Raw genomic sequence first — 13,455 nt, 5'->3', positions numbered from 1 at the left:
ATGTTCGCAAATTATTAAAATTACAGCGTCTTATTTTCATTAAAGGGAAAGTAAGTAGGATTTACCCCCATCTATTTGTGAAATTGTATTTTGCATTCAAACGAATAGTGCTCTCTAGTGCCTTTTCCAAATGCATGTTGCAACTACGGTAGCCATTATGTACTCACTGATCTTCTTGTCCATTTCGGCTAGTTCACATGTTCTGAATGAAAACACGTTGGTAGGCTAGTGCTTTTTGTCCCTCTCTGCTATTATAATTTATTAGTATGGTGGAACGACATGGAAGCCTCCTTGGACTTACCCGTTCAATGTAAATAAAGAGAAGAAATTCTAAGCTTACAAAGAAAAGTCAGTTCACTGTCAGAGGTCATTTGACACCATTGAGGACATATTAATGAATAAAGACATTGATTTTGATTAATAAAACGCTTCGATCCTACTTACATTCCCTTTAAACAAAATAATAATTTAGATTTGGTATATTTTGAGATCAAGGGGGGCCCCTAGTGGTGCGGGGGCCCTATGCAAATTGCATAATTTGCGTAAAGGAAGGACCGGGACTGATGCTAATGGTAAGTGCTTAATATCTAAATTTATGAAAGGTGTCACAAAACGATGCTGTTATGCATCCTCAGCATTTTAAAGTGGGTATACAGAAGTCCTTGACCTTTTCTAGTGGCAGTGTTTGAATTGAGGGGGCGCTGGGGTGGTCCCTGACCACCTTTAAGCATTGAGAGATGCCCTAAGCACAAAAATATAAATTGGGGGTTGGCCCTGCTTTTTATTCAAATTAAAATACTACACGAAAGCTGCAAAAGCCTGAATGGGTGTTCTGAGTAAAAGCCTTGCATCTCTCCTCGTTTTCCTCTTCAAACATAGAGGATTCGTAAGAAAATGGAGACATTAATAGATAAATAACCTTTGTATTAGACAAGCATGCACAGCCATATGAATGATTACTCCTGTTGCATTTTGCCATGAACCTAGCAGTGATCACAGTTTCATGCTTAATTTGCATACCTGGTAAGAACATAAACATTCAGACATGTCAACAGAGAAATTGAATGGTATATGGCACCATTTTAAACCTCCTTAATCAAATATGTAAAAAATACATATTATCAAGCCAGCAGAAGTGTGCCCTATTTCGATACACACAGGCTTATGGCTTTTCCTACCACTGCTATGATGGCTACTAAAGGGTTAATAGTGCCACATGGTGATCAACAGTAAAAATGACAAATTTGACCTCTTAGCAAAAGGACAAAACACCAACATTCAAAAATGCATGATAAAAAGGTGTCATAGTTTGCAATTAAAAAACGTGGTTATAATGGAAGTCAATGGGGCAAAAACAGCCACTAACAATAAGTGAGGGAGAAAAAAAATTCAAACTGATGCTACACAAAAACTAAAAATGCTTCAAAGCTAATGTTTTTACCAATCTTTGACATACCCAAGATCACTTTTTATATTGAAAATCTGTCATTTTGTGTGTGTTTTTTACCCAAATCAGTGACACCACTTATAAACTTGGCAATTAAAGAGTTAAAATCATGGAATTTTTGTGAAGATTTGGTAGTTTTGATCAGAACAGATTTATGAAAAAAATTGGAAAATATTCATCTGATACATTTTTATAGCCGTTTAATTTAGTGGATGTTTTATGGCTTCTCACCTGTCATAACACATAGTTGTTAAAACGTTAACAAACATTAATATTTAATCTTAAACCTAATATTTGAAGTTAACATTAGCCCCCTAACATACTAATAGCAACAATTATAAATTATGTAACATAGTACACAAACTACATTTCTAACACTTATTAGATTAAGTTAAACAATTAAACTAAAATAGGCAAAGTTACACTGTCACTCACTAAGATAATAGTTTAAATCAAACTTACAACGCAACAATTATTCGTTACTCCGATCAGTAATTTCCGAACTTACCACTCAATCAATCGCTGCCATTACTGAAGCATTTGGCTGCTGTTGTAGTTATATATGGTTGGTTGCATCCACGTTGGTCGATATTGATTGGCTGCTAGCGAGTGGAAGGTCCCTCCTACCCTCCCGCCAGCTGCCGCTTTTTTATCTGAAACCCCTGCTGTAAATAATCCAAAAGATTTCTGTATAAAATAAATGTAAATTCTCAATTGCACCTCACGCTGTGTTCTGGAGGAATTGACGGATGAGTCAATGTGGATTATTTTCATCTTGTTGATGCTAAGAATCTGTAGGTTAAGGGTAATTTTTTTATTAAAACATTTATCCAGGATCACATCTTACTTTGTGAAATCATGGCAACCTATTGATGGGGTGTGGCCAGGGGGGCTTAGCTAGGGCAGTCATTTTCAAACTATTCCCAAGCAACCAATTGCTCTGCACATTTTACGACTCCCTTATCTAACACACCTGATTCAGATCATCAGCTCATTTAGGGAGAGATCCATGAACAGAACTGGGCCAATAAATAGGGGAATTTGCTAGAGAGACCGACCTGCTTCGAGTTTAACTAAAAGAGCCAATGAATATTGGCATGCAGTATTTTCATCTGCTGACCACTCCCCGTCGGGACAGTATAAATAGACAACAGGTGAACTGCATTTTTAGCTTTTGCTTCGGGGCGGTTGTCTGTTCTGCTCCTGTTGGCTTTTGTGGGACTTTTTAAACACAGCATTTACACAGGTGTGTTTGCGTCTTTTTAAAGATGGCTTTCCATCAGTGTGTTTCTGGATGCGGTCAATATTTGGCCTGTGTATGGTGACAATCTTTGCCTGAAGTGCTTGGGGTTGGCACATACAGAGGCAGCGTTTGTGAATGCCGGTGGAGACATTGCAACATCAAGGGGGGTGGAGTTCCCATCCAGATGCCCCAGTCAAAGCTGCCCTCTACTGGTCAAGTTGCGTCAGGCTCAGGGTGCCCCAACCTGAGGGTTACAGTGAGGGCTTCCCTGGCTGGGCAATAACCCACAGAGGCCCCTAACTCATCAAGATCACAGCCAGTTGAGATGCAGAGCAAAGTCGCTGACCAGCCTTCGGGCACACCGTCCCTATCCTTTGGGTTTCCCGTGGATGACCGGATGTCAGTCATGGCAACGGAGGGACAGGTGGTGCGATCCGTTCCGAGTCCGACCACCACCCAAGCCTGGACCTTCCAGGTTGGACGATTGGTTCCTTGTGGCGACTTAATGTATTAGCCCTGTCAACATGTTAATATTTTGTTTCAGTGTGTATTAAAATGTAAGTAAATGTACATGTGGTACAAACAGACTTTATGTAAAAATACACACATATTCTCATGAGATCATTTTGAAAATGTATGTATGATGGTTTAAAAATATGAAATAAACATAATATAAATGAAATAACAATGAAATAATAAAAAAATGATATATTTTTTATTGTAATGTATTCATTCATTTTAACAATATGCTGCAATTATAAACTTGTGCTTTTAATTGTGCTTTTGTAGCTTTAAAAAGGAGCTCTTAACGAAATAAACAATAAATCTGTAAACAAAATAATGACAAATGGATGGGTCAATGACATGACATTAATTACTTATGGTTCAATTAAACGTAAAAGGGTTAAAATCTTAAAACAATTACAAAAATAAAAAACTTGCAGATTACTTGCATACATTCTCTTTTTTGAGGACCAAGTCTAAAATTTCTGGTTTTATTTTATTTTGAAAGAAGATTAGGGAGATAATTGCAAAAATGTCAATGTGGTGTAACCGGTCTGTGTCAATTGGTGTAACTAGTATTTGTTTAAATGAAAATATAAATATATTCATAAAAAATATAATCATCTAGTTTAGTGTAATATGATTTTTTTACATACATTTTTACATCATTTGTCAAAGATTATGTCAGGAAATATTAAAAAAACCCATGGAAATGTATACATTTAGATATAACTAATATAATAATATTTGAATATTAATATTTGAATATATTAATATTAAACTTACATGCCATCAAGGTGGATAAAATATTTAATATTTCTCATTCTTTGGCGCAATTAGCAGTTACACCATTTGGCATTTTCAGGTCTTTCATAAAAATGGTGCAAATGTAATTTTTTATTGCCTAAAATTTACATAAATACACTTTGTGCTTTGAAATAAACCAGATGCATGCTTTTAAAAACAAGTTTCTTAAAACATTATTAATGTTTAGCAAATTTTGCAAGGTGTATGGCTCTAACTGGTTTAGTTTGAAACAGCCAATGACAGATTGAACAGTGGCAGAGTTCAGCGGGTGACAGTTTAAGCAAGAGGGTGTGAAGGTAACTAGATGGTGGGGCAGCAAGAGGGACAGGGAGGGAAGAAATGCAAGTGTGCTAGCTTGAGAAACAAAAGCTGCAGCTAAACCTCAAGAGGAGGAAAGGGGCCCAAAACATGCTGACTGTTCTGAAAAATATCTAACAAGTACCAACCAAAACAACTGTCAAATAAAAAAACCTGACCGTTCAGTAGTTTTTCAACTAAAAAAACCAACCCAAACAAACAGCTGATTGTATGTCTTACAATATACCTTATAATGATAACATATCAACATCTGGATATTTATTAATTACACAATTATTTTTGATTAATATTCGTTGTTTAATTTAACCCCTGACAATATATACACACATCTCACTGTAAAACTGCATCACACGTTGCTGCCTTCATTGAATGAACTCAGATTTACAAATTTTGTCAACTTATTATTCTTTATCTTGATGAGGTACTACAAGCTATAAAATGAAGTTGAATTCTTTCAACTATAATTAATAAGTTATAACAACTTATCCAGAATTTTTTACAGTGTAACTAATGCAAATAATTTATCTACAAATCCGTACAGTTTACTACTACAGTACTACTACTACTACTACTACAAATAATAATAATAATAATAACAATAACACAACCATGTGCCAAGTTTCTGTAAATCTGCTTTGCAACAATTATATTGTTGCAATTAAATACAAATAAGTTCAAAATATATTGATTTTATTTTATTAGTGCTTTATTTATGATAAAGAGACTAGGATGATGACAATAGCAAACCAACTTTCTCGACTGACACTTTTTTTTTAAAGGCTCAAGAGGAAGTTGAAATCCATGAGGTTTTAATAAATTGTGTCATAACACCTAAGCCAGTTGCCCCGCAGTGTTTCAGACAAGCAGACATCAGGTTTTTCTTTTACCAGACAAAAGTAACAAAGAGAACAGAGAGATGTTGTTTTTCGCTTTTTTCATTGCTGTACTACCCTGTACTGCCATAGGTAAGTCAATTCTTATCTTTAATCTTATCACTTTTTGACAGATGTTTGCAATTAGACATCCTCTATTTAATTCTGAACTCGATAATTCTGCTTCTAAAATCAAATAAAAAATACCATTAACATCACGCTTAAGAAGGCAGAACTGACTAAATAGATTTTTTAATTTTGAATACCCATGCAATAAAGCCAAAATGAAACAAGGACTTTTGATTATTTTCTAGGATTTATAAGCCTTAGATATTTTAAATTTGAATTCAATCTAACTTATCTTAAAAAAAAAACATTTTGTTTTGGATATCTTTGCAGAGCCTTTTTTCATTTTGCAGCAGATTATTTTATTTTGGGGTAAATTAATACATTTCAATGAGTTAATACACTGTTGTAAAACGTGGTCAAAATGCTATCCCCTTTTTAAAAGTACACCTTACCTAATGAGGTTTTATTAGTAGCCTATCTTAGAAGTACATATTTGTACCAAGGAATGCATACAGTATTAGTACCTCAAATGTACACAACTGTAATTAATGGGCCATATCTGGACCTTTTTAAAGGGTTTGCCCCAGTGACTGCATGGGATCATTTTGTGGACCATTTTTTAGAGTACAATTTGTACTCTTATGTGTCCACTGACTTTATATTAAAATGTGCATTTAAAATTGCATCAGCACATTAATAAAATGTTTTTACATCATCGTGGAGAGTATGAGGCAATGCATGTGCATTAAAAGTAAAATGTTTTTAGACAGGTGCATGTTTGTGGCTTTAATGGGCAATTTCGTAACCGTCTTGTCTGGCTTTGGTATGGCTTGTCCAACACAAAGCAGAAGTGAAAGTGGGAATGGGAAACAGACCCCAGGGATGTGGCTGTGCACTGGTCCACCAGTGCAATGTGTTTCCTGAGGGACCTAATCAAAGTGGCTATTTCTACAACATTTTAGACACCCATCTCCCCGCTTCCCCCAGCCCACCCAAGAAATGTCTTATTCTCGCTTCCTCTTCTCTACATTTAAAAATAATATTTGCACCCCCTCATCTTCAAAAATGTGTTGCAAAAACAATGGTCCTCTCGCAATATCCGCTATTTCACATTTCTATTAACCTTTGTTTTGCACATGCCACAGTTAAATACTTTTAGTGCCCTGATTTGGTTGTAGTGTTTTATACAAAATGTGTCAATTCGATTTGTTTTCCTACTGGTACAGTACATGCAAAAAGTGTTTCTTCTAGATTTATTTTTAAAAGTACAAAAATTACACAGAGGTAAAGGAGGTGAGAAATACCACATTCACAATAACGATAAATGAGATGGCAAAATATGTTTTATATGCACATTAACTATGTTTGTATATAACCTTCCCACATCCACTTGCAGTGCATACATTTTTAAACTATTTTATAACCATTAGTTAATACTTGTAACTAAAAATTTTGAAGCCTGCTGTATGTGTACTCCCTTCAGCAAATGAAGAACTTAACGACCCAAATGATAAAACAATGAGTCATTTGGATTCGAGTCCACGTCCTGATGCCGGCATGGGTCTGTCCCAGGAATCGCCATCATCAGCATGCTGCGGATCGGATGAGATAAAGCATTCCCTTGCCCAGCTAATTCAAGAAGAACAGGAGACCAAGGGCTGGTACGGTGAAATGGTGAAGGTGCTAAATCAGTTGGTGCAAGACAACAAAGAGGTGGCCAACAGTCATGCTGAGGTCCTGAACGTTCAGCGGATCATCAAGGACCAGGGTGAGCAACAGCTGCAACACATCCAGAGCATGGCTCGCCTCCAGAGTCTCCTCGTTGAAAACCACCAGGCACTGCTGCTGCAAGTCTCTCGCATTGCCACCATGTTGCAGGATGCAGCTAAAAGACAGAGCAAATAAATGCATTCCCAACATAGCCTTCATTTTAAAAAATTTGAATGATACGCTTTGCTTATACTAATAGAAATATGCTCTTTATTATAACAAAAACATACACATAGGTGTTTAATTTAGTTCGTTTTTAGCTAAATCTTAAAAAATAAATAATCTGTGGATGAAACATTACTCTTTTGAAAGTGTAATTTTTTTAATAAAATGCTCAATTTTCTTTGTTACGGCTGATCGAACTTTCACCTTTATGCATGTGTTATGCACCTGTTAAATGTCTTATGCAATGTATTATGATTGTTGGTGTTAAAATGACAAATAAACTCAATTGATGCAAATAAAAAAAAATAGTGGTTACTTTTCGTATCTCATAGTGTTTTCATGTTCAGAGTTAAACATGAAAAAAATAGTGACTGCTGTTATTTCATGTCTTTGGGGTTTCTCTGCTCTTTGTGTGTCTGAGCAGAGTTTCCCGCACCAGTGATAAAACTCAACTCAGCCACACTAAAGCAATCTGAGGTGATCTGGTCAACTAAAAAGTCCTTCAATCTGAGCTGTGATGGACAGATGGATGTCATATGGAAGACAAGGCTCAGTAGACACCGGAGGCACATCTCCAAAAATGTCCTCACTGTCAAAAAGCCCACCGTAGATCACACAGGAACATACCAGTGCAGTTACAAGAACCAAACAGACTTGTACTCAGAAGTCCACATGTATGTTAAAGGTATGTGCAGTACAAAAATCTAGAATGGTTAGATAAAAGTTTATAATACAGTTAGCCAGTCTACATTGCGAAAGAAATACATTCAGCAATGGCGGCCGGTGACTTCTTTTTTTAAGGGCGCTCGATGCAAAGTTCATCACAACATGTATGTAGCCCGTCATGTAGTGGTTCCTAATTTCAAAATATGTGTCATGCGCATCGAGAGATCCTGTGTGCATCACGTGTTTTGTCAAAATAAGTGCCTGCTGCAGACGCGTCGAGATACTCGCATAATCTCATGCATAATCAGAGTTTAGTGTTAAGGAAGTGCCTTGCGTGTATTTTGTAAATGTGAGCAACTTTTTTTATCACAAACGGTTTTGACTCGTTGCAGCAGGCCCCTTTTTTAACAAAACACGTGATGCACATGGTTCACATGATGCAACAAACACATATTTTGAAAACACGAGCAACACACATGACACTCCCAACACATATTTTGACTTTGAGCCCCTCAGCAGAGAAGTCACGTGCCGCAAATGACATTCAGACTTGCTGATTTTACATAATCTCATATTTACACTTAACCAATAAATAAACAAATGGACGGAAAAGGCTATTAATTGGGTGAAATTATTTTATTTATCCGAATAAAAAAGACTGCACAGTAATATAAAAGGGTAAAGTGACATAAAAATATTTGACTACAGAATGCTGCCATTCACAATCAAGTCTTACAGAGAACCATAACTATATAGTGTTCACAAGCACAAAATGAAACCCATAAAATTGTTACTTTAACAAAATGAAAAGTTAACTTCAGCTGTATCAACAAAATCTCTGTCTTTTATTATTTTAGATTCCATCAAAGCCTTTACTACCCCACAAACCCCAGTAATAATAAAAAATGAAGGTTCCAACTATTTGCTGGACTGCTTGGTGACAGACCCAACAAGTACAGGGTTCTCACTCCAGATGACAAATGGATCTGTTGTCCCGTCTGAGATGAATTATACTGCGGATCCCAAACGTGGCATCCTGATACGAAATCTTCAGTCCAGGTACAGCGGAGACTATGTTTGTACTGTGAGGATTAATGGAGTCCAAAAGATGTCTGAGGTCTTTCATATCACTGTCTTTAAAAGTAAGTTGTGAACATTTCGCAATAATCTCGATTGGCAGATTTTGTGTTCAGAAGAGATTTTATGTTATTATTGCCGTTAAGCAATACCCCTCTATTCTGTACTGCAGGAGCTCAAAGGCCACCATCTGTATCCCTTGCAGCTGATCGATATGTGCGTATCATTGGCGAAATGCTACGTATCCCTTGTTACACCATAAACCAGGACCATTCGTATAACGTCACATGGAGTTCATCACAAAAGGTTAAGTCTTGCATAAATAAATGTTGTCTATGAAACTAGTTTTTTGGTCTGACTAAGGGTGACCACTATACCACAGTTTATTTCCAGCAAATTTGTGTATTATGTGAAAAACACGGTAGCTACTTTGAAAACTACAAACAAACAGTTCATTAAAGCAATGAGGGTGAGCAGATTATGAAATAATTTTACTTTCTTTCATTGTCAGGGGTTTTCCCACCTCAGCAGACACATTAAAACGCTTGTAATTTTATAACTTGTTGACATTGTTTTCTGAAGAAAGATCGGTTACGTAATTACAATTACGAACTTTGTTCTTCAAAAGCAGAACTGAGAGTTCTAGTATAATGTTTTTGTATTTTACACAGGGTCAGCAAATCTGCCCTTCTCTTTTCAAGCTGCAGAAAGACACAAAACTTATGTTAAATAATTCCAATTTCACGTGTAAATGAATTATAATTTATTATTTAAGGGAATTTTTTGACATTCGTCTTTTCTCTTCATGCTGTTAAAATCATGCCATCAAAACATGCACCTTTAACAGGAGAGAGATGAACTCTATGCAGATTCTCTCTGGGTCTCAATGATAAACTCAATTCTACTCAGTTCTCAGTTCTACTAAATTTGAACTGTTTGTCTTTGTTCATAAACTTTAAAGACTGACAGTTTTAACAGATTTTTTTGAACAAGTATAAATAAAAAAACAAATTCAAACTTTTTTGTTTATTTAAATTACTAAAACGAAAAGTTTTAACTTTTGATAACTTTAAATACTAAAACCCCAGACTTTTTAAGTAAATAATATTTATAAATTACATTTAGTCATTTACATTTAGTCACTTAGCATTTAACCCAAACTTAAACGTTTATATCTCATTGTATTTCATATTTAGGTAAAATGTGGCTCATGCAACTAAGAACAGTGTATTTAAGTGTGAAGTGACTTAGTGAAGTGAAAAAGTAGCAAACTCTTCTAAATTTTCAACATAAATGTATTTCATCACAACCACCAAAAGTTTGCAATTATGTACAGTTTTTGTTAAAATGAGGCTATGGTATTGAAATGACTCCTTTTGGAAGTTATAAATAACATTTTTAGTTACCTAAGTTCTGTGACTCATTTTATTTGAGTTTGTGGAACTCAAAGCGGTAAAATCCTTGAACACACACAAAATGTTTAAGTTGAATAAACCGTTCTCACAGGTTTGAGCATGGGCGTGGGCTTGGGGGGCCCCTGGCCACAAGCGGTTAACTTATTTAATGATTTCTTCTGACATCACAATGTGCGGCCCAGAAACATAAAAAAACAACTAGACAACAGACAAATAAAAAAACTCTTGCAGTTTCCCAAACTGAGGGGCACAGAGCTATTAAAAGGGGGTTGTGGTAAGCATAGCTTCGAAAGTGTGTTGCATTTTTTCAGACCCACATCTAAGCCACGCATATAAAGCACCCATGAGGAAGACATGTGCAAATATGTCTAACTTAATTTTATATACTCAATATTACTGTTGTGCAATTTAAAGAAAAACCTTAGGCAATATTGGGGGGGGGGGGGCAGGTCCTTGGACTAAGGCTTAGGGCCTTCAAAATGGTTAACAATTCGCTGGTTTTCAATATAGTTCACTCATTTTAAATGAGTACATTGTACTGGTCAGGTTTACAGCGAATTTTGACTTACACTGTAAAAAAATTCCGTAGAAATTACAATGTTATTGCAGCTGGGTTGCCGGTAATTTACCGTAGATTTAAATTTGTGTTATTTACTGGCAAGAGTTTGTTTAAAGTTTAATAAATTTTAAATATTAACAAGTCTTTATCTTTACAGAATAAAACTATACAATAACGGCCTCATGCAAAGCATTCTGGGAAGCAAAAATCATCATTAACCTTTTTCTGTTTTTTGTTTCAGATTTTGTTTCCCAGAATGTTTTGCTTGATGCTGTTTTTTTAGTTTTACTCTGTAAAGACAAAGACTTGTAAATGTTTAATGTTCATTTAACTTTGAACAAAATGTTGCCAGTAAAAAACATACATTTAAATCTACTGTAAATTACCGGCAACCCAGCTGCAATTTTAACAGATTTTTTTTTACAGTGTACTTATAATGCATTGTTCATACCATACAAAGAAAAAAAACCTGACAAGATAAACTGAAACGAATGCATGAAGTGAATAGAAAAATCGTCATAGGTGTCATTTACACTGGGGACGCTGGGGACATATCCCCACCACTTTTTGAAAGCATTTGGTTAAAATGTTCTGAAAAATCAAACAATACTTACACTGCAATACTTACACGGTGCGACTTACACTGCAAAAATGACTTTCTTACTTAGTAATTTCGTCTTGTTTTCAGTAGAAATATCTAAAAATTCTTAAATCAAGATGTTTTTTCTTGATGAGCAAAGTGACCTAAGAAAATAATACTAGTTTTTAGACAAAAAAATGTACAATTTAAGTGAATTTGTGATTAAAACAAGCAAAAATATCTGCCAATGAGGTGAGAAAAAAAATCTAAAAATAAGATTTATTTTTTACTTAAACACTAAATTTAAGCAAAATTTTCTCACCCCATTGGCAGATAATTTTGCTTGTTTTAATCACAAATTCACTTAAATTGTACATTTTTGTCTAAAAACTAGACTTATATTCTTAGGTCATTTTGCTCATCAAGAAAATACATCTTGATTTAAGAATTTTTAGATAATTCTACAGAAAGTAAGTCAGATTTTTAAGAATTTTTTTTTCTTGATGAGCAAAAATCTAGTTTTTAGACCAAAAATGTCAAATTTAAGTGATTTTGTGCATAAAACAAGCAAAAAATCTGCCAATAGGATAAGCATTTTTTCTTGAATTTTTCTTGAATTTAGTGTTTAAGAAAAATTTTCAAGATTTTTTGCTTACCCCATTGGCATATTTTTTGCTTGTTTTATGCACAAAATCACTTAAATTTGACATTTTTGGTCTAAAACTAGACTTATTTTCTTAGGTAATTTTGCTCATCGAGAAAAAGCATCTTAATTTAAGAATTTTTGATATTTTTACTGAAAACAAGACAAAAATACAAAGAACATTTTTTCTTGAAGATCATTTTTTGCAGTGTACGACTGGTTTTGTGGTCCAGGGTCACATATGTTGCGTTGTGTGCTTATGGTGTGTTTTCTTTTACATATGTAATGAATTTCATTGTAATCATTGACTTAACGTGCTGCTGTTTTCTACAGTATGGTGCTTTGGCACTGTTCAGTTAAGCTGGTGTTGTAGGGACTGTTACATGTGCAGTCGACATTGTTGAGGGTTTTTATGCTGAGTATTTTTGTGTTGTTGACCAGCCTACAATATGCCTATTTTTGATGCGCTGTTATTCAATATTTTTCCCGTCCTGCTGTAATGTCTTTTCATCTGATCTTTTGTCCCCACCACTTTTCAACACAAACTGACGCCCCTGAAATTAAGTAAATGTAACATACATTTTAAGTGCAATGAACTTATGATAATTTTTAGAAAGGCATGAAGCAAAAGTAAAAACCATAAATGAACATAGAAATTATTAAATATATAAATATATTAAGCAACTTAGGCTAAAGGTTAAACGTGTAGCTGGAATGAGCTGTATGTGTTTTGTTTAACAATTTGTCATCATAATTTGTTTTAGGTATTTAAGCATGAAACAATGGTAGAAGAAGGGTGTGAACAAGTTTGCATCACTAGTTTTCTGACCATTCCTCATGTTAACATGTCGGACACTGGAAATTTTACCTGCACGGGCCAGAATGAGGCAGGAAAACATAGCGTCACAACAGCCCTCCAAGTTGTAGGTAGGTTTCTAAATAATATATACACATTAAAGTTGTGTTCTACTGTAAACCAATACATTTTTATTGTAAACATTATCTGTAAAATTATCATTACGTGTATTGATGTTTTATTAGATAAACCATACATTAAACTTATACCTATCCTGGCTGATGACTACAAGGTAAATGGAACTACTATTGAGGTGACCCAGGGGGAAATGCTTAAAATTAGCGTGCAAATTGAGGCATATCCGGAAATCGAATTGACATGTTGGAAAACTCCCAACTGTGGGAACACATCCAACTATGAGGAAACGCTTCACAGGATTCATAATAGGTTAAACAGCATCTTACTTCATTTTTTCTAATTGTCTTTCACTACAGTATGTATTGTATGGATATTTAACTACATTA

General features: G+C 34.9%; 1 protein-coding gene across 2 annotated transcripts in view; it reads left to right on the top strand.

Moving 5' to 3' along the window:
• Positions 1-5,149: 5,149 nt before the first annotated feature.
• The window catches only part of csf1rb (colony stimulating factor 1 receptor, b), a 30,915-nt gene continuing 22,609 nt past the window's right edge, over positions 5,150-13,455 (top strand). For both annotated transcript variants that reach the window (XR_010544176.1, XM_065287582.1), the window contains exons 1-6: positions 5,150-5,284; positions 6,744-7,880; positions 8,719-9,003; positions 9,111-9,244; positions 12,900-13,062; positions 13,177-13,378. Coding sequence is in view for 1 of the 2 variants with exons in the window: in XM_065287582.1 (XP_065143654.1) it covers positions 7,721-7,880; positions 8,719-9,003; positions 9,111-9,244; positions 12,900-13,062; positions 13,177-13,378 (944 nt within the window). In the remaining variant the exon portion in view is untranslated. The remainder of the gene's footprint in view (positions 5,285-6,743; positions 7,881-8,718; positions 9,004-9,110; positions 9,245-12,899; positions 13,063-13,176; positions 13,379-13,455) is intronic.

The sequence above is a fragment of the Paramisgurnus dabryanus genome, chromosome 18, assembly GCF_030506205.2.
Source record: "Paramisgurnus dabryanus chromosome 18, PD_genome_1.1, whole genome shotgun sequence".
NCBI lineage: Eukaryota > Metazoa > Chordata > Actinopteri > Cypriniformes > Cobitidae > Paramisgurnus > Paramisgurnus dabryanus.
The sequence above is the reverse complement of the archived record's forward strand: the minus strand, read 5'-3'. Positions and strand labels throughout refer to the sequence as shown.